Below are 19,471 nucleotides of genomic sequence, written 5' to 3'. Positions count from 1 at the left end.
CACCGCCAACGCCGCCCGTACGCCAACGCCGGCGTGTCTCGCGCACATCTCAAACCCCGGGAGCAGGGGAGGTGGACAATCGATAGCTTGGGTCGAGCTTAAATGGGTTCTGGCGCATATATCTGCTAATGTCTTGCTGGTAGCACAGTACATTGAGATAGTCGTGAACCTGCGGCAGGACGTCTGCCATTTCGTTCTGCAAGCCGGAGAACTCGGGGACGGCCAGGATATTGTGGGGCTCGCTGCGACCCTTTTCCTTGGAATCGTCGACGAGCACCGTGTTGGACTGGTCCCAGCGGCCGCCTCGGCCGGTAGTCGGGTGGGAGGCCTGGACCTTGTCGTTGTTCCACACGGTGGCGAGGCGCTTGTAGCACTGGACGCGCGAGTTGTAGTCGTCTTGCGAAAGACCGAGGCGGTCGCGGGCCCAGGTGACGACGCAGCGCTGGCGCTGCTCCCGGGTGAGCAGCTGGGTGAGCATGTGCTGGACGTTGTCGGGGCGAGCCGAGGACCAGACGGCGAGGTGGAAGGCCTCGAGGCAGTAGGCCAGGAAGCGGCGGGCGTGGGGACGCTCGACAAAGGTGGTGGGCTGGCGACGGGTGGGGCGGTAGAGGACGGTGCCGTTGAGGTCGAGGATGACGAGGATGCGGCGCGGCTGCGGCAGGGTGGCGGGCGGGGCGAAGGATCGCGCGAGGTAGAGAGGTGTTGGCTCGGGGACGCCGCCGGACTTGCGGCTCGGGACCTGGCGCTCCTCCCGGGGATCGTTCCTGGCTGCGGCGGAGGGCCTGCGGCAGGTCAGCTTCAGCAAGTTGGCGGGGGAGGAGCCGAGAGGGCAGGGAGGACACCAGGCACGACGTACTCGGGAACAGGGCGTGGTATGGGTTTTGCGCCGTTTTTGGCGGCCGTGGAAGAATTCGCCTTCGCAGCGGCGACCCGGGCAGACTTGCGCTTGATGCCCTTCATGGCGGGCTGCGCGCGGACCGCCGGCGACGGGCCGGGCGGAGGGGGCGCGTTGGACTGCGGGCCGGCCTGGGACATGGCGTTGAGCAGAGTCAGGCCTGGGATCTGAACAAGAGGCCCCTGGGGCGAGGCTGTGGAGGTCGGAGGGACTGGGGGGGGTCGCTGCTGCTGCTGAGCCGGCGCAAAGTGGTCTCGGTGGTGGTGAGGGTAAGGTTGGGGAGGAGGACCGGCGGGCGGCATCATCCACTGCGGTGCGCCGTATTGCTGCTGCCTGGGGACAGTTGGCAGGTGGGCGTATCCCGGCTGGGAGTAGTAGTTCATCGCTGCAGACGGCCGCAGGGTCGGCGCCGGTCCATGGTCCGCCTGCGGGTTGTCGTCGTTGGCGGCGGCGGCGCGGCGAGTGGAGCGCGGTGGCGGCCCCTTGGCCTTGAACCGCGGCTGCTGCTGCTGCGGTTTTGGCGCTTTGTTGGAGGAGGCGAGGTTGGCGAGGTGAAAGAGCCTTCGCGGTCGCATCCAGAGATCGCGGTCGTGCAGCGTTTTCGTGAGCGATTCGGCGGGGGCCGTAGATCTGCCTTGTTCGTCGGACCATCGATAATTTTTTTTTGGCCTTCGTTTTTGCGCTGACCAGGCACAGGTAGTACGTATGTATGTACCGGCTCCTCGGGCCGCCCCGCTCTGCATATATGCATATTTGCTTCAAATTCCGCCTCAAGGTCGGGCAAAAAGCTTCTGTGCGTCTAAACGGGCTTGATCTATCGATAAGCCCATGAGCCTCGAAAATTCACCGGCCCGACGTCGACTTGCACAGCAATCGTCTGCGGGTTGGCATCCAAAGCAGGAGCCATGTCCTCGAAGAGAAAACAGTCCTCGCTGGGCCTTGAGAGGCGCGTGCGCGCCAGGCGGGAAGATGATTGGGAGCCGGAACCGGGGTCTGAAGGAGAATCATCCCAGGATGACTTGTCCGAGGAGCGGACGGGCGGCGACGACGACGACGACAACAGCAGCTCAGCTGCTTCAGATGACGAGTCCGAGTCTGAGTTAGAGGTGTGTCTACGCAACGATCCTTGTCTCTCGCACTTGGTCTAGGCTTGCTGCTCACCCCACCTCAGTCAGACGATTCCGACGCCGATGAAAACGCTCCACATGTCAACCTTTCCTCCGTCTCCTTTGGAGCTCTAGCCCGCGCGCAAGCCTCCCTCCCGCCCCCGAACCGCAGGTCAAAGAAGGCTTCTGCCGACGACACGCCTGCAACAGACAAGGTCCAAGACGAAGCGGCCAAGCGCGGCGGCACCAAGAAGGCAGAGGCCAAGCCCACGCCGAAACGCTCCTCCAAGCACGCGCCCCAGGAGCAGACGTCCAAGAGGCCCGTGTCCCGCCGGCGCGAGATCCTCGCCGACCCGCGCCGCAAGCACCGCGACCCGCGCTTCGACCCCCTGGTCGGCAGCGGCCACCTGGACGAGTCCCAGGCCAGCAAGGCCTACGCCTTCCTCGACGAGTACCGCGACAGCGAAATGGCCGACCTGCGCGCGCAGATCAAAAAGACAAAGGACGCCGATGCAAAGGAGCGCCTCAAGCGGCAGCTCATGTCGATGGAGTCGCGCCGGAAAGCCACGCGCAAAAAGCACGACGAGGAGGCGCTGCTGCGCGAGCATCGCCGCCACGAAAAGGAGCTCGTGGCGCAGGGCAAGAAGCCCTTTTACCTCAAGAAGCGCGAGCAAAAGGAGCGGCTGCTGACGAAGCGCTACGAGGGCATGAGCAAGGGCCAGGTGGACAAGGCAATTGCGAGGAAGCGCAAGAAGGTTGCGGGCAAGGAGAAGAAGGAGCTCGACTCGCTGGAGAGGGTCAGGGATCGACACTAGGGACGTCGTGTGTGGTGATGAGTACACGCCACGATTCGATCCTACGAGGTGCCTTGATGTGAACGATACCCAGACATTTCGTCTTGTTCTATATTGGAGCAACGCTAGGCAGATATCTAAGAAGCGGTGCTATGTCTGTTGCGCGTGGTTGTACAATGCGTGTCCCCTCGTCCTTGACACTTGTTGATACAGGTAGATATCCTCCGAGAGTTCTGTTCCATCACGCCTTCCTATCGACGTATCCCGACTTGTCGACGGCCTTGGCAAACATATCTCTACAGGCCACCCTGCTACCAAGCCGCGCGCACAGCAGAAACGCGCCGCTCAGCTTGCGGTGCAGGCTGTACGTCTCCTCGGGCGGCGGCGCAAGACGCTCGCGCAGCATGACGGGGATCAGGGCCCTGACGCGGTCGGTAATGGTCTGGTCCTTGAAGTCGTACACGCGGGGGGCCGAGACGCCAAACGGCTCTGCCAGGGTCAGGACCGAGTCGACGTGCGCGTCGACCATGGCCTTGCTCTCGTGGCCCGTGAGGTAGCCGAGCCGCTGGGAGAGCGTCCTAACGGCCTCCCTGTCGGCGCGCGAGGCGGCGTCGAGGAGCTGCACGTACTGGCGGACGAATGCCTCGGGATACTCGCGCGAGGCGCCAAAGTCGAGCAGCTCGAGCTTGCGCAGGTCGGCGTTGTAGAGGAAGTTTGTCCAGTTGGGGTCCGTCTGCATAAACTTGAACTCTGTGATTTCGCGCAGGCACAGGCGCATGATGTGCGTGCCGATCCAGTCGCGCTGCTCCTGCGTGAAGCTCTTGACGCGCGTGACGCCGACGCCCTCCATAAAGTCCATGGTGAGGACCTGCTTGCCCGACGCCTCGGGGTGTACGTCGGGCGCGAGCAGCACGTCTTCACCCCGGAGGAGCTCCTTGTAGCGCCTCGCGCACTGCGCCTCTCGCTCGTAGTCGCACTCCCACCCGAGCTCGACCCGGGCGTTGTCAATCGTCTTGTTGAGGTACAGCCCCTTGGGCAGGAGCTTAGTCGCGTTGAGCAGGATGGCCAGGTTGTCCAGGTCCGAGTCGATGGAGGCGGCCACCCCGGGGAACTGAATCTTGACGGCCACCTTTCTGCCGTTGGACCGGAGAACGGCCCTGTGCACCTGGCCAATCGACGCCGCCGCAATAGGGGTTTCCTCAAACTCGCTGAACAAGTCTCTCCAGCCATCGCCCAGATTGCTGACGAGGACCCGGTCTCGCTGCCAAGCGGGCATGTAATCCGCCTTGTCCTGCACCCGCTGGAGCACCTCTTGGATCGGCGCAGGGAGCATCTTTGAGTCCTGCAGGCTCATCATCTGGCCAAGCTTGAGGGCGGCGCCTCTCATGCGGGAAAGCCGGGCCACCAGCCTCTCCATGTTCTTTCCGCTGAGCATGACGGACCCTTGGCCGCCACCGCCAAGCGCGCGGCTGACGCTCTCCGTCATGGCTCCGCCCAGCATGCCGGCAGCCAGGCCTCCGTAGTTCCACAGGCGGCTGAAGCGGGACGCCGGCACTTTGGACTCGCGCAGCTTGTACGCGGTTGGGCTGGGCGCCTCGCCTGCAATCAGCTCCTTGGCCATGTCGACGGTTTCCTCGTCCACCTTTGTCGGCGTCGCTTGAGCTGGTGAGGCGTCTGGGATCTGACGCTCAGCAGCTGGTGAGGCGTCAACCGGCCAAGGAGATGGAGACGCTGGAGCCGCACTGTCTTTCTCGACCGCGCTGTCGTTGGAGCTGGGCATCGGATCGGCTTCTGCGGGAGGTCCATGAGGCCAATAACGCAAAGGATGTTCCCTGGCAGGCCCTCCAGCCTGTGTCCTTGCTGTATCGGCGGCATTCTTCTTCTTCAACGACTCCAATATCTTGGAGCCCCGGGCTGTATGGAAGATTGATACGTCGACATCAGATGGAACATTCAAGTCTCTCAACACATCTTTGTTGCCGGGAGTATTCTGCTGTATCGAAGCGAATGGAGATGCACTCGCGCCTTTCGTTTCCGACGCTACCTGGCCACGAATGTCTATGCCGGCGGACGTCGCAGTCTCTGGAGATGCTTTCGCCTGCTCGCTACCGCTGGTCGTCCCCGCCTCGCGTGATGGCTTCACACTCCTCCATGTCGCCGCGATGCTCGAGTTCCTGCTGTAGGCGTCGAGCTGTCGGCTGCGCAGGGCAATGTGCTTGGACGCCACGGACCGCGAGGCATTGAGCACTGCGGCGAGGTCGACGGCCAAGTCCACAAAGCGCATGAGGACCTGGGGGCTCGAAGGGCCGAGCGGCGCATCGATCAAGGGGTTTTTGTCGAGGCTGTTACGCCGTGGGCAAAAAACATGGTCAAGTATCGTCATTACATGCACCTAAAGCTTTGTATGCAGCTAAACGAGTACCACGATATGGACCGCTCCTACGAATAACGCGTTCTCACTTTGCAAAGAGGGGGCATTTGATCGGAATCTGTTGCTTCTCTGCCTCAATCTCGACTCAAGATTGCCTGTATGCCCGTGCTAGGCAATCATTCAGCCAAAACCTCCCCCTTCGTTCCTCGAATGAATCCTCACTCCACTCGTCAGCTGATATCTGTGACCTCCTCGTCAAAAACGCCTAAACTCTCGTTCCAAGAGCCTCTCTAGTGTTGAGTCTCAGACTGCTCTGTTATAAACCAAGTCTGAGGCCCATCTAGCATGCTTTCCTTCACCATATCAGCTTCGACCGCACCGCTGATTGTAGTACCCCAAACGCGACATAACGCCTGGCTGCCCAAAAACAAGCTGGTTATACACAAGATCTGGAATCCACAAAAGGTCACCCTTGTTTTGAGCTGGGCTTCGTGACGCTCTTCAAAAGCGATCCTCGCAGCTTCATGGGCGTCGACTGGCCAAACGAGGTGCTAGGTGTCTTGCTTCTCGGCGTCCCCATTTTGCTCAGCAGTCTTTGGGCCGCTGGTGTAAAGTTTCCCGAGATCCGCGGACTGCTTGGGAATTTTGGCACCTGGCCTTTCTCGGCTTTCCCGGCAAGCCCGTGGCGTGAAGACTCCTTGTTGGATTTGGCTATCCGCTCCACCAACCGTTCGTGCAGCGACTCCCTTTTCCTTAGCTCCTGCAACTTGAACGGGTTGTGTGCGTCACCCGGCCCAAGGTCAATGGCAGGGGAAGACTGAGCGGTAGAGGGCTCATCGTCTTCGTCATCGACGTATGTGTAGCCATTCACCCTCGGAGTTTCACCGCCGCCAACGTCACTAGAGTCTCGGTCTTGGCGACGTGGCCGCCCTGCAGCGGCGTCCCGGATCGCAGACATTGTAGGCGAAAGGGGGCGTTGCGGGATATGGGGCTGCGGTATCCTGGTATTCTCGTACACTATGGCCCTCGGGCCCATTCGCGACGATTCGTCGGCTTTTTGCGCAACTGTGGCGACGCCTTCGTCGAGACCGCTTGGCTGAAACATCAAGCCGTTTCTCGGAGCCGCTTTCCAGGAGTCGGGCCTCGCCGGCCGATTATCGACATCTAGGATGGCAAGGCGATCGCGCTTGAACCCGTCGTCGACCAGGCTTCGCTGCTTTTTCAGCCTGTCCATGACTTCTTTCTGCTTGATCATCTGCTTCGAGGGCAGCTTGTTGTTGTTCCACATCCAGGCGTGCTTCTCTGCCTTTTTCTGATTCTGCTTATCCAGTAGCTTGTAGAAGCTCTCGTTATCTTCGCTCGTGTACTTGGACTGGAACCTGGAGAGGCCCATGTTGATGCCGGGTGGCGGTTTTTCGTCAATCATGGTGGGTGCGGCCGAGCTCGGTGTGTCTCCCACAAAGGTAGTTGGAGTCCGTCCGTTGTCCTGCGAGGGCTTGGGCGTAGAGTGCGATCTCGGTCGTCTGGGAGTCAGGACATCATGGAGTCTCTGGCGCGCGTTTGAGATCCATGCGGCGTCTCGAGACTCGCAAGCGTCGAGGTACTCGTGTTGAACTGCCGACACCTTGATGCCGGGGAAGAAATCCCTCACGATGATGTGCGAGAGCGTGTTGGTATAGTCCTCCTCGTTCAAGACCTGCTTGGGCCGCTTCAACTTCTTGACTGGAGGCGGAGGCGGCATCAAGTCTGTCTCGGACCTCTTGCGCACAAGGGCCTTTGAGCTGGGCGAAGTCGAATCCATGGCGAGAATGTGCGCGAGTCGTTAGGCGATGCAGGCCAGTCAACCATGATGTGTCGTACCAGCGGAGGTCAAGGGCGGGCTCGCGAAGTCCGGAAAGGCTGAGTGCGATGGCTGGTGGAGGAAGTGAGCCGCGACCGCGAGCACGTATCCAGCTTTATGCAACTAACCGTTATCTGACCCTCTGGTTCTTATCAATCAATGAGCGGGACAGGTCGCAGGCCCCGCTACGTGCTGTAGGTACCTCGAGGGCCGGATTCTAGCATCATCCACAGGTTCCCTCATCCACAGGGCACATCACGGCAGTAGTACCGGACAGCGGGGAGCAGCCAGGGCAATCGTGGATGTACCCCTCCCCGCATCTGCAAGCGGTCCTCCAAAAGTTTCTTCCGACGCTCGGCTTTGACTTCCACTATTAGCTGCTAGACCACCAACAAGTCGCCCGTGCCCTTTTTCCGCTACAGCTTTTGTGGCGCCTTGTTTCTCTATCGCCTCTCCTTGCAGATATAACACCCATCCACACCTGCCCCTCGTCGTTGTCTCGGCCATCTCCGGCTCACACTCCGCTCGCCCGTGCCGAATCGACTGCGAACTGCCTCGCGCCTCTGCGTCGCCATGTCGCAACAAGCCGTCGACCTCAAAAACCAGGGGAACAAGGCGTTCGCGGCTGGCGACTTCCCGGCTGCCGTCACCTTCTACTCAAAGGCCATTGAGCTCAACGACAAGGAGCCCGCCTTCTTCACCAACCGCGCCCAAGTCCGTCCGAACCCTGGCAGCTAGCCGTAGCTCGTGTGCTGACTGACCGACGTCGCCAGGCATACATCAAAACCGAAGCGTACGGATATGCCATCTCCGATGCTGGAAAAGCCATCGAGCTTAACCCAAAGCTGATCAAGGTGAGCAAACGCCAAGTCCTTGCTCAGGGCAATAGCTGGCTTGGGACTGTCTGACGCGCAGATTCTGTCCAGGCATACTACCGGCGCGGTCTCGCTCGCACCGCCATTCTCCGACCCAAGGAAGCCATCGATGACTTCAAAGAATGCGTCCGGTTGGACCCCAGCAACAAGGATGCCAGGCTCAAGTTGGAAGAATGCAAAAAGATTGTGCGGCAACTGGCCTTCTTTGCCGCCATCGAGGTCGGCGAAGAGCCGTCAGCGGCAGAGGGCCTCGACTTGGACTCCATGGTCGTCGAGGCCGACTACGACGGCGTGCGCCTCGAAAACGAGATGACGCAGGAATTCATCGACGACATGACGGAGAGATTCAAGACTGGCAAGAAGATACATCGCAAGTATGTTTACCAAATCGTCGTCAAGGTCAAGGAAATGGTGTACGAGGAAGCGACCATGGTGGAGATGGAGATTCCAGACGACGTCCAGCTTACCGTCTGCGGCGACACGCACGGTCAGTAGCCTGAGCTATTCCGAGCGTCTCAAACCCACTGACGTCTCCCAGGCCAATACTTTGATCTCATGGAGCTCTTCCGGCGCAACGGAGCTCCCGCCGAGAAGCACTGGTATCTGTTCAACGGTGACTTTGTCGACCGGGGGTCCTGGTCGACAGAAATCGCCCTATTGCTGTATGCTTACAAGTGGCTGAGGCCCCACGGCTTCTTCCTGAACAGAGGCAACCACGAGACGGACGACATGAATCGCGTCTATGGGTTCGAGGGAGAGTGCAAGGCCAAGTACAACGAGCGGTGAGCACTCCTTGTACCGTGTTGTCAGTACGTTGGCTGACGGGATGCGCAGAGTCTTCAAGCTGTTCTCGGAAAGCTTCTCGGCCTTGCCGCTGGCAACGCTGATCGGAAGAAAGTATCTGGTTCTCCACGGCGGCTTGTTCTCCGACGACAACGTTACTTTGGACGACATTCGGAAACTAAACAGACACAACCAACGGCAGCCAGGCCAATCCGGCTTGATGATGGAAATCCTCTGGACGGACCCTCAAGAGGAGCAGGGCCGCCGACCGAGCAAGCGAGGCGTTGGCATGCAGTTTGGACCAGACGTCACCAAGCGGTTCTGCGAAAAGAACGGTCTCGAGGCCGTTATTCGAAGTCACGAGGTTCGCATGGATGGCTACGAGGTTCAGCATGATGGAAAATGCGTCACAGGTGCGCAACTCTTGTCATGTGCTCTCTTCGGGTTTGCCCTCTTACTTACAAATCGTATTAGTCTTCTCGGCACCAAGATACTGCGATTCGACGGAGAATCGGGGAGCTTACATCAATATCCGCTCCGACTACAAGCTCCAGTATGAGCAGTTTGATGCCGTGCCTCATCCAGACATTCGCCCGATGGTGAGGAGCCCGACGCTTTCATGTCGTACTGGTACACCCGCTAACGCAGTCGACAGGCGTACGCACAGAGCTCTCTCATGTCGTCTTTGATGTAGGGCGGATGACGGGCAACAAGCCTCGGAGCATCAGGAACGCATTAGCCCCGGCGTCTGGAATACGTGACCTGGATCTTGTTTGGGCGGGTTACAAGTAACGAGCACATAGATACCCGTGTAAATCTAGACTTGCGCGCAACAACTCCAGAGTTTAGATCCATCAGCTGTTCCACACCCGGTCTTGACCGTCAGCCCCGACCATCATGCCGAGCCAGTCGGCGCACTGCCTGACGCGAAGCACACAGTGCGTGCCGCCCTCGCTAGTGCCCTTCCACGCGGTGATGGCGGCGGCGAAGGAGCCAAGATGCGGGCGCGGGACCCGCACCCAGCACTCGCTGCCCTCGACCTTGAGAATGTCCACGGAGATGGCCACGCCCGTTAGGCCCAGGAATTGCCGCAGGGCCGCCGTGCAGTACGACCTGACCTGGAGGTTGTCCAGCTCCGCGGCGCCGCCGTTGTCATCGGGTCCTCGGTCCGTGTACAGTTCCAGGTGGGCGTAGGAAAAGGGGGGCGCCTTGATGGTGCAGGTGAGGATCTCGTAGGACGACTCCAGGCCTTGCTTTGGGTTGCTTTTGGGTCGCGTGCCGGGGGTTGCCGTGCTTGGAGTCATTGGGCGGGAGAAGGAGGCGCTTGGCCTTGACTTGGCGGGGCCTGCTTGCTGGTCTCGAGGCTTGAAGATATTTGCTTGTTCATCACAGGGGGTCTGGGGTGATATGGCTTGATGCATATTTATTGATACTTGCATAGCCCGATAACCGAGTAATCAATTATGACAAGCGCCGATCATGGGTTCCACTTCAGCCTCATCCAAGATATCCAACAGCACTGGCCAGCCTCGCCTGTCTGCAACGCAGCACAAAGAAAGGAGACACCCCGACAACCGACTGCGGCGTCTCTGCGCATACACCACCATGTCCAGTTTCGTCACGCCCGGCCAGCAGCGCTATATGCGCGCCTGCATGGTCTGCTCCATCGTCATGACCTACAGCGTACGCACCCCGACCTTGCTGCCCGCCGCCCCTCTTCCGCAATCCCTCGCTCGCTGACACAAGCTTCTCCTTGACCCCAGCGCTTCCGCGACGAGGGCTGCCCCAACTGCGAAGAGTTCCTGCACCTCGCGGGCTCGCAGGATCAGATTGAGAGCTGCACATCGCAGGTCTTTGAGGGCCTCATCTCCCTCGCCAACCCGGCCCGGTCGTGGATCGCAAAGTGGCAGCGCCTCGACGGCTACGTCGGCGGTGTCTACGCCATCAAGGTCTCGGGCCAGCTGCCGGACGAGATCAGGTCGACGCTCGAGGAAGAGTATAGGATACAGTACATTCCGTAAGCTTCTCTCGCAAGCTGTCGGTTTTCCCCTTCGAGGGATGCTAACAAGCATGACAATGAACAGACGAGACGGCACTGAGACGGAGGCGGATTCGTAACGAGACTCATACGCGAAACACTTGGAGGAGCACATGCGCACACTTGGACTGGGAGCTCGGGCGAAACACGGCGTTGCGGTGGTGCAAAGGAACACTTCAAAGACCTCGACGGGGTCTACTATTTTTACAATTTGTGATCAACGTGGTATCTATCCGAACATGATTACCAAGACTCCCTCAACGCCGTTCCGTCATTTTCACTGGTCATGAGTGATTATTTCTTTGCTTTTTCCCAGGGGGGAAGCTGAAGCCGCCCGACCCTCGGGGCCGTTTCCGCTCCATTTCCTCCCTCATTATCCTCTCCGCTTCGCTCATCTTCTGGGGCTCTCCGGCAATGGCAACCTTTTTCGATGCTCCAGCTGCCAAGGCGTTCTTCTTGGCTTGCGCAAACACGTTTTTGGTCTGCGGCTTGCCTCCCATCTTCATCGAAAGCCCTCCAAACCCGCCGGGCTTCGCAGTCGTCTGTCCCGCCTCGCTGGCTTTCTCTGGTTGGGTAGGCGCAGCGGCGTTAGACGATTCACCCCCAGGGGCGTCTGCTGGCTTGGGCGCTGGACTCTCCGTCTTTTGTTTCGGGCCAAATGACAGTATGATCTTCTCGCCACCCTGCCGCTTCAACTTGCGCGCTTCCTCTTCTGCTTCCTCGTCGGTCTCGTGATTCGCGGCCTTGGCCTGTGCTCTTCGAATCTGTTCCTTGATGATGCGCTGCTCCAGCTGCTCGTCGCCTTGATCTTGCGCCTCCTTTTTGCGGAGCGCCTCTTGTCGTCGTAATGCGTCGGGCGAGTTGTCGATCCACGAGATGTGGATGCCCTTTTCGTTTTCTTCGACTCGGCACATGCTTTCTCGTCCCAGATGCTTGGCGAACTCGGTCAGAGATGGCCATTTCGTCGCGTTCATGTGGACGTGTTCCTGAATGTCATCAGTAAGCCGCTCCTCCCGCCCTCGGAGCCAGTATTTGTCCACATACCTTGTTGGCGATGTACTCCTGGTAGAACTGATTGATATGGACCTGCTTCTCCCCATGGCCCGTCTTCAGGAGCTGCAAAAAGTCCCTGAGAAACTGGTTGCTGAACTCGTTGATGAACTTTTTGGGGTCCTCGCCGACAACAATCATCTGTCGCACGTGGCTTTCAGACTGGGTGTGCATCTTGAATCCATTCGCGTCTCTGCATTGCTTCTCGCAGACCTGGCAGTACCATCGTAGGCGCTGAAGACCCTTGCTCTTGAGCTTGTTGGAGAGGTGTTTGGTCGAGCCAACCTCGGCTTTGGGCATCGTGACGGATGCGCGCGGCGCGTGGCAATGTGACGAACGACGGCCTGGAAATGATGGTGAGATGCTCGATCGACCGATCAAGCGCCTGTTAGAGTTTGTTGAGCGACCGGGAATCTGTGACCGCAGAGTTGAGATGGCGCGGTTGATGGCGAAGGCGAGGTCAGATGCAAGGCTACAGCGGTGGAGGGGTGGGTTTGGAATATTAGCTCAGCCTTGCCGCTGCTTATCTAATTTTGCGCCAAACAGGCTCCAGCGCTAGCGGGGCGACCTTAAGAGGAGGCTCGTCGCGGCCGAGGAGTCATCCTCAACATCATAAAACCAACCACCTGCCACCCCATTTGTCCCGCGCAAACCACTCGTGCCATCTGCCTACCTTTTCTACCGGGAATATCTGACAGAACTGCCGATCCTACGCCTCGCTTCACGTCGAAGAACGGACCGGAAGCACCCCAGGTCGCCAAGGACACGGTCCGCAATCCAAAATGTCTGAACGCAAAGTTCTTCAGGTAAGTGACGATAGGGAAGATGCGCAACGTCTACGCGGACTGACACATTTATAGAAATACTACCCCCCCGGTTTCGACCCGAGGGACATCGCCCGCCGTCGCGGTCCCAAGCAGAAGGGCCCCCGGATCCAGACGGTCCGCCTCATGGCACCATTCTCGATGCGCTGCATGACGTGCGGCGAATTCATCTACAAGGGGCGCAAGTTCAACTCGAGAAAGGAAACCAACTTTGAGGAGAGATACCTTGGCCTCCAAATCTTTTTCTTCCACATCAAGTGCACCAGATGCAGCGCGGAAATCACGTTTCGAACCGACCCCAAGAACAACGACTACGCCATGGTCAAAGGCGCCGTGCGCAACATGGAGCCTTGGAGGAACCGAGACACAAAGGAGGAGACGATGGAGCAACGGCTAGATCGCCTAGAGCGGGAGGAGGCGGAAGCGGCGGGCGAGGAAGAGAAGAACGCCATGGCAGATCTCGAGGCCAAGAATGCCGATGCGAGGCGCGAGATGGCAGTGGCTGACGCGCTCGACGAGATCCGGTATAGAAACGCCAGAATCAACCGGTCCGAAAAGGAGGGCGTGGACTACGCCGACCTTGTAGTGCGGGCGGAAGACGAGGAGCTTGCGCGGCAAGACAGGGAAGATGAGGAGGCGGCGAGGCGGGCCTTTGCGGCTTTCAGTCTGGCTTACGACATTGAAGTAGATGAAGAGTCGGCAACAGGCAGCAGCATGTCCGACGACCTGATGACAGGCCGGCCCCCGACAATCATGGAAGAATCCATGTCGAGCAGCACGTCTTCGATCGAGCCGGCCATGGCAGCACCGGTTCCGACATTCAAGCGGGTCGTCAAGAAGAAGAAGAATCACTCTGCACTGCTTGGCATCAAGAAGAAGCCTACCTTGGTCTAACAGGAGCGGAAGGGGGAGTTGTGAGGCGAGGTTGGGGATGGGCATGGAGCTTGCTGGTCAGGGAGAATCGGAATTGTACAACACAGATTATTTGCACCATCCTTGAGCATGACGAGATAATTCACAGTCTACAATGCCACGGGCCAGGTTGCTGGCGGCTAGCATCACCAAGGGTTATTGGAGAAATGTATTTACCAGCCGACACACAACTATGGGGAAGAATGTGTCACACATTTATCACACATGATATTGCGTGTTCTGCTTGTTTAACATTGAGCATGATATGTTTCGATGGTAAGTTCGCTGAATTATGCGCAGTTTTACTCCAGTGCTCCCCTTCCCACACGCAACCTCCATATATACCCATAACGCCATGCTTTCCCGTTATTTTCAACACGAGAAACCCAAAGATGCTATTGACAACGTAATAATGCAAGTGAAAGGGGTGTATATAAGATGTTTTCCAAATATGCCACCGAACACCATTGCGTCGGACGAAACTCGTCATCATGTGCCCAGCCACCAAACACGGCCACGACGAAAGCGTCCGAAAGCGGTAAGGGCGCAGTCAAGGCTGCGCCACGAAGCGAGTCATGTCGACGAGTGTTGACGCTTGCGCCCAGCAAGGCAGACAGACGACTGAGTCATGATTGGTAGTCTGTGTGCGCGACGCCGTTGGTCAAGGAGGCAGCGCTAGAGGCTGACCCAACAGAGCTGCGGCCGGCACCTGGAGAAGTGACGGCGCCGAAAGACTCCATCTGCCTCTTTGTGTGGGCGTGGATGAAGCGCGAGTAGGATGTGAGGTTTTGAGGCGGAGGAGAAACGGGGACGGAGATGGGGTATGAGGCTGTCGGGCCAGGCATGATGGTAGATGTGCGTCGAGGGAAGAGTTTGTATGCGGGTGGTTTCGAGGCCCAGATGGCGGGACAGCTGGTACAGGAGAGTAGAGTTGGAGAGAGGTCCTATATGGAGCCAGATGGTCGAGGCGAGGCGAGGAGAGAGAAGCGGCTGAGTGGATGGATTATGTGATGGAGCGTCTGTGATGAGCTGATGGCAGCAGCGGCTGCTCCAGGGTCTTTATAAATCGGGAAGCCGTGCGGAGTGCAATTTGCGAGGTACGGATTCCTGGCTGGCTGTTCTAGACCGAGCAGGGGGTCGATGCTTTGGGGGCGGAGGCGGGGCGCCGCGGCAAAAGGAAGCCCAAAGTACCGACAGTGTTCAGGCATGGACGGCAGGTACATGGGAGAGTGGGCACATTTCGCGTGGGCATCAAGGTACAGGCAGCCGGTCGCAGGCCTCCCAGTCATTTGTCAAGACGGCTGTGGGTACATTGGGAATCCGGATGGGGGGGGGAGGGTGGCCTGACCACATCATCCACTCATTTCCCATCACCCTCCAGCCCTCTGGATCCTCACACCCACCATCTCTCAAGCCATGTCTGGGCCCCTCTATGGCGTAGCCAGACCAGGACCCCCCCCCGAATCGCCGGCACCCATCCCCACTGCTCCGAGATCCAAGGGTCCACCACGCCCTCGCCTTGAATCCTCGCACGAGGGAGAGTGCCCCGTTGCCCAGAGACAAGGAGACCCTGCTGATCCTACAGTCATGCTCGCAGACGCTTGATGATGCGCCGGCCCTCGTATCGAGCAACGGCGACTTCGGCGACAGCGACGCCAGCGACGACGCTCTACGCGCACACAAGGCCGGCAGCATTCATGCACGCGTGTAACTTGCCGCTGACGCTGGTGTGTCTGGCCATGAGCATTGCGCAAAGAATAGACTTTGCCGTGACGTGCGATTGGCCAAAGGGCAACCGAACAAGATTCAGTCTGCACGGCCAAAAGGGGGTCTCAGGACAACGTCAGCGACTCGGCGAAACCATTGGTTGGCATTCCTTTTCCGGGGTCGCCAGAAGGCACCATGTTGGACCCTTTTTTTGGTATGTTTCGAGCCCTGTCACTAGCGGAAAACCCCCCCCCCCGTTTCCCGTGTCGCATATGCTAAATTATCAAGGCCCTGCTGCTCATGCGCAGCGGCTCATTTCACCTGTCCGGCCATGGCGAACTCGGCACCTCATAGGTGTCTCCTCCATAGGTATGCCCAACCCCCAGGGCCTCGAAGACCTCCGTCCACCACGGCCTCGAAGCCTTCACCCACCACGGCTGGCCCGAGGCGACGCGAGACATTCGACCACGACAATGCGACGGGCCATATGTCGTCTCGCGGCTGCTGACATCAGGCAAGCAAACACAGATCCCTTCCCGGGGGCTAGCTTACCACTTTGCACGGCGACGGCTCGGGCCAGACGCATCCATCCTCGGTCGAGGCGGTGGATGAGGTCAGGAAGCCTCCAATCATTGCCTGCCCAGGCCGAGATCTGCCCTGCCGGCTCCACCGCCAACTAAAACCCGCCGCGGTGATGTCACCTAGCTCCCGCACACGCCTCCAACTTGGCCCAAGACGGCCTGCCTCCTTACGCCTTTCGCTTTCTTCCCGGCCTTTTCTCTCTCTTCTCCTTTCGTCATTCGTCTCGGTCCATCCTCCAACGCCAAATAGACGGGCTGCCGCTGCTCTCCCAGGCCTCTCCACAATTCTCCCGTCACTCGGCAGGTCAAGCTCTGTTGACGATTTGCGCTGGACCCTGCGTCAGTAGTTCAGTTCCCCTTGTCGTGCATTTCTTGGCCATTGACAGCTTCCGCCCTTGGCGCACGGCTCTCGACGCTGTCACCCTGACATCAAATACTCGCCACCCGCTGCACATTTATGCATGCATGCAAACTGCAGCCGTCCGCAACCCCGTGCCGCAACGCTTACCGCTCCCGGCGCCGGGGAGCCTCACACGAACGCCTCTGTCCACTCAGAGACTTCAGATTCCCCGGTCCCGTCCATGACTTGGCCATCTCGAGAGGCTTGCTAGCCAAACTCGGTCGTGGTCTCGTGGTCGGGCCTGACATGCTCTTGCACTGTTCCAGAAGCTGTTGCTTGACACTTCGGGGCTGGACATGGACCCTGCATACTCGTTGTCCACCGAGCTCCTCGTTGCCCTGGAGCCTGGCTCGTCCCGGATCGTGTGGCCTTACTGTACTGTACAGTATCACACCCGCCTCCACAAGTCAAGAGGCTATAAAGAGGGTAGAGTTTGTATGTCTGGGCTGCAAGATTGTGAGCCCAAATCCAAGAACGCTGGAGTCGCCTGTGACTGCTGTGTACCAGACATGACGTTGATGTTGGCACTCCTCTCGCATCGCCATCAGCCTCAGGAGAATGGACTCCAACTAAAGATGACGTCGCGGTGCAGCCGTGCTCAGGTTGATAGCATGCCGCCGAAAACTTTGTGCAGCGACGCTCAGTATCGAGGCAACAATAAGCCTTCGGACATGTGCCCGACCCGCTTGTGGCGCACTCAATCGTACAGCTTCTGCCCGTCGTCAGTCCACGGCCGATGATGAAGGTATGATGGAGGTGCGGCAGCGCTTGAAGGGCCATTGAGCATCGACGATGATGATCGTCATGGCAACAAGCGGGCTGATGGCATATCTGCATCATGACGCTGTCTGCTGCAAACAAGCCTCTCTGCTAGAGCCCCTGTCACCTTGGATGCTGGTTGCAACGCATCATTGGTGCCACAGCTAGGGGCAGTTGTGTGCCTCCAAAACGGAGTCGTGTCGGGTCGATCATGCCTTACCAAACTGTGGAGCGTGGAGAACCATGACGCTGGATCAACCAAGTGGTTGGTCAGAGGGCAGGGGTTGTCGCTCGATGCCTCGGTGGCAGGGCTGTTACTGTAAGCGTTCTGATATCATAATGCACCTGCGGCGTCTCGTGGGTGCAGCAGCCTCGTGAAGCATTGAGGACGGCGGTTGGTTCGCGGGTGGCGAATCTGTGGGCTCCCTTGTCTCTACAGTAGTGCGCGCTTGCAGGCAGATGGATTGGACTTGCACCCGTGGAGTCATGTCTGGTGCGAGGTGCGAGCTACCCCCCCTGTTGCCTGGTCACGGCCTTGCCGAGCAGATGATGGCATTCACACGTACGTCGTTGCAACCAGCGTTGGCAGCGAACCGGCGCGATTGGGACCGTTGACGCGAACGCTGCGATTGTGTATGCTGGGCCGCGGACATGGCTGTGCTACATGAGCATTCACGAGAGGTGCATGGCAAGCGGTCATGTGGTGTCGCCTTGGCGATTTATATCTCCGCCGATATCTATTCGTCGATATCGACGCTCTTGATTCTCCTTTTTATCATGCGACTAGCTATAGCAGGGTAAATTCGAGCACACGTTGGCCCTTCTTACAGCAAGACAGGTTTGGTGGAGCTCTTGGGCAGTGCAATGTAGCATCTGGTCCGCAGAGACGCAGCAGCCCCTATTCCTCCTCGGGACGTCGATCACGGGCTGCGTCAGGGGCCAGGTCGCTCCTTTGCGGCTTCGCCTGCAACGCCCGCCCGCGGCGTGGGCTGCAAAATGTAGGCAATAGGTAGGGCCTGCCTCGAGATCCATCGACAGAGCTCCGGTGAGAGGCGGAATCAGCGGCTCGAAGGCGCTCAGGGGAGTGGTCGCCCGAGGCGGTGATCGATATCTGCCGCGGGAAAGGGGGATGGGATGTTTGCGCAGGCATGTTCAAGAGGACTGGCGGACACGATAGCTGAGGATGCTGGAGATGTTGTTGATCTCGTAGGTGGACGAGAATAATGGACCAGGTCGAAGCAGTAACCGTTATAATTACCCCCTTGCCATATGCGCAGTCGTGAAGTCGCGGTTTAGACAACAGCTTGACTCTTTGGGATGGCCGAAGCAAGTCGTCGTCACTTGCACCGAGACTCGCAGGCGCACACACAGGTCGAGTCTCGGCGAGCCCAGCCGGCCTGCAGCCACGCTTTCCAGACGCTGCAGCTTTGGTTCCTTTCCCCTTCGTTTACTCGCTGATCCTTCCACTCTCATCAAGACACCGTCATTCCATCCTTTTCCGTTTACGGGAAAGGACTCGATGCTTAGTCTCTTGGAGCACGGATTCAAGGTGTTACAGTTGTGAAGCTTTCACATGTGAGCCGTCTCGTCTCGCCACGTCCCGGGAAGTTGCTGTATCGGGTGGCTCGATATCGGAACTTCCCGGGCGACGGCTACTATGTCGAGGACGGTATGGAGATGCTGTCGTGATGTGGTGACAGGCCCAATGTACTGGCACCGCCAGGCTCTATCTGGAGCCGGGTCCTGTCAGGGCGATATGGAGATGTTGTCGTGGTTTGGTGACGGGGTCCATGTACTGGCACCGCCAGACTCCCGTCTCGAGCCGGGCCATGTCCCTAGCAGTCGCCTTTTGCATCGGGTGCTTCAATACAGGATCCTGCTTGACCGCGGGCGACGGCCCGAGGGTCGGGCACAATAATGGAATGCATTCATGCTGGACAATATTGGTCTCGGCATACTAACACAGCCGGACTCCCATCTCGAGCCGGGCCGTGTTCCTGGCAGTCGTCGCATCGGGAGCCGAAGCACAGGATCTTGACCGCGGGCGGTGGCCTGAGTGTCGAGGACGGTATAGAGATGGTGCCGTGCTGGCACCGGGGCGGCGCCGAGTGGTCTAAATGACAGGGGCGTAGGTAGCTCGGCAGCTGGTGCCGTCGCCGGCGAGGGTAAGGGCTGTCGCCGTGAGAGACCAATGGCCCGGAACGGCCTCCAGTAGGCTGTAAATGCCGCGGTGGAGATGTGCTGTCCGGCCGCCCTTGGCTCTCGAGGCTTCTGATGGTGTCGGGCGGCGACGAGGCGAGCAGCATGCAAGATGATGAACTCCTAGCAAGGCCGCGGCAGCCGTTCCTTCTTGGTCTTGGCAGGGCCGGGGGGGCGATAGGCTGGCGTCGGGCGACGCGGGCGAGTTGACTTTTTGAGGTTGGTCTGCTTCGCCCGTCCACACGGGCCCCGGCCGGGACCATGGCTGTCCAGATGCCGAGGTTTGCTCGCCTAGCGAACGCCGTCGAGCGACGCGCCGGTTCGGAAGCCAAGACAG

The 19,471-nt window shown here is 59.1% G+C and overlaps 9 protein-coding genes across 9 annotated transcripts; 4 read left to right on the top strand and 5 right to left on the bottom strand.

Annotated features, from left to right (window-relative positions):
* Positions 1-49: 49 nt before the first annotated feature.
* HRG_02962 (NLI interacting factor-like phosphatase domain-containing protein) lies at positions 50-1,470 on the bottom strand (the record flags this gene model as incomplete). The annotated part of the gene is made up of 2 exons (XM_044861433.1): positions 50-782; positions 857-1,470. The coding sequence occupies 2 exons, from the start codon at positions 1,468-1,470 to the stop codon at positions 50-52; spliced, it is 1,347 nt and encodes a 448-aa protein (XP_044722459.1).
* Positions 1,471-1,800: 330 nt separating this feature from the next.
* Positions 1,801-2,816, top strand: HRG_02961 (rRNA biogenesis protein RRP36 domain-containing protein; the record flags this gene model as incomplete). The annotated part of the gene is made up of 2 exons (XM_044861432.1): positions 1,801-2,001; positions 2,067-2,816. 2 exons carry the CDS (start codon positions 1,801-1,803, stop codon positions 2,814-2,816), a joined length of 951 nt encoding a protein of 316 aa, XP_044722458.1.
* Positions 2,817-3,036: 220 nt separating this feature from the next.
* Positions 3,037-5,079, bottom strand: HRG_02960 (ABC1 family domain-containing protein; the record flags this gene model as incomplete). Its single annotated transcript, XM_044861431.1, has 3 exons — positions 3,037-4,056; positions 4,105-4,476; positions 4,840-5,079. The coding sequence occupies 3 exons, from the start codon at positions 5,077-5,079 to the stop codon at positions 3,037-3,039; spliced, it is 1,632 nt and encodes a 543-aa protein (XP_044722457.1).
* Positions 5,080-5,632: 553 nt separating this feature from the next.
* Positions 5,633-6,967, bottom strand: HRG_02959 (nuclear protein es2 domain-containing protein; the record flags this gene model as incomplete). Its single annotated transcript, XM_044861430.1, has 1 exon — positions 5,633-6,967. One exon carries the CDS (start codon positions 6,965-6,967, stop codon positions 5,633-5,635), a length of 1,335 nt encoding a protein of 444 aa, XP_044722456.1.
* A 612-nt stretch (positions 6,968-7,579) lies between these two features.
* HRG_02958 (PPP5 TPR repeat domain-containing protein) lies at positions 7,580-9,358 on the top strand (the record flags this gene model as incomplete). The annotated part of the gene is made up of 7 exons (XM_044861429.1): positions 7,580-7,720; positions 7,780-7,860; positions 7,933-8,368; positions 8,420-8,663; positions 8,716-9,077; positions 9,139-9,263; positions 9,320-9,358. 7 exons carry the CDS (start codon positions 7,580-7,582, stop codon positions 9,356-9,358), a joined length of 1,428 nt encoding a protein of 475 aa, XP_044722455.1.
* A 123-nt stretch (positions 9,359-9,481) lies between these two features.
* On the bottom strand, positions 9,482-9,968 carry HRG_02957 (uncharacterized protein; the record flags this gene model as incomplete). The annotated part of the gene is made up of 2 exons (XM_044861428.1): positions 9,482-9,522; positions 9,602-9,968. The coding sequence occupies 2 exons, from the start codon at positions 9,966-9,968 to the stop codon at positions 9,482-9,484; spliced, it is 408 nt and encodes a 135-aa protein (XP_044722454.1).
* A 301-nt stretch (positions 9,969-10,269) lies between these two features.
* HRG_02956 (spt4/RpoE2 zinc finger domain-containing protein) lies at positions 10,270-10,782 on the top strand (the record flags this gene model as incomplete). The annotated part of the gene is made up of 3 exons (XM_044861427.1): positions 10,270-10,347; positions 10,428-10,681; positions 10,749-10,782. 3 exons carry the CDS (start codon positions 10,270-10,272, stop codon positions 10,780-10,782), a joined length of 366 nt encoding a protein of 121 aa, XP_044722453.1.
* Positions 10,783-10,986: 204 nt separating this feature from the next.
* On the bottom strand, positions 10,987-12,052 carry HRG_02955 (kin17 curved DNA-binding domain-containing protein; the record flags this gene model as incomplete). The annotated part of the gene is made up of 3 exons (XM_044861426.1): positions 10,987-11,688; positions 11,747-11,893; positions 11,966-12,052. 3 exons carry the CDS (start codon positions 12,050-12,052, stop codon positions 10,987-10,989), a joined length of 936 nt encoding a protein of 311 aa, XP_044722452.1.
* A 482-nt stretch (positions 12,053-12,534) lies between these two features.
* Positions 12,535-13,470, top strand: HRG_02954 (pre-mRNA-splicing factor cwf16; the record flags this gene model as incomplete). The annotated part of the gene is made up of 2 exons (XM_044861425.1): positions 12,535-12,558; positions 12,613-13,470. The coding sequence occupies 2 exons, from the start codon at positions 12,535-12,537 to the stop codon at positions 13,468-13,470; spliced, it is 882 nt and encodes a 293-aa protein (XP_044722451.1).
* Between the last annotated feature and the right edge of the window lie 6,001 nt (positions 13,471-19,471).

Source organism: Hirsutella rhossiliensis (assembly GCF_020360975.1).
Source record: "Hirsutella rhossiliensis strain HR02 chromosome Unknown scaffold00003, whole genome shotgun sequence".
NCBI classification, from domain to species: domain Eukaryota; kingdom Fungi; phylum Ascomycota; class Sordariomycetes; order Hypocreales; family Ophiocordycipitaceae; genus Hirsutella; species Hirsutella rhossiliensis.
The sequence above is the reverse complement of the archived record's forward strand: the minus strand, read 5'-3'. Positions and strand labels throughout refer to the sequence as shown.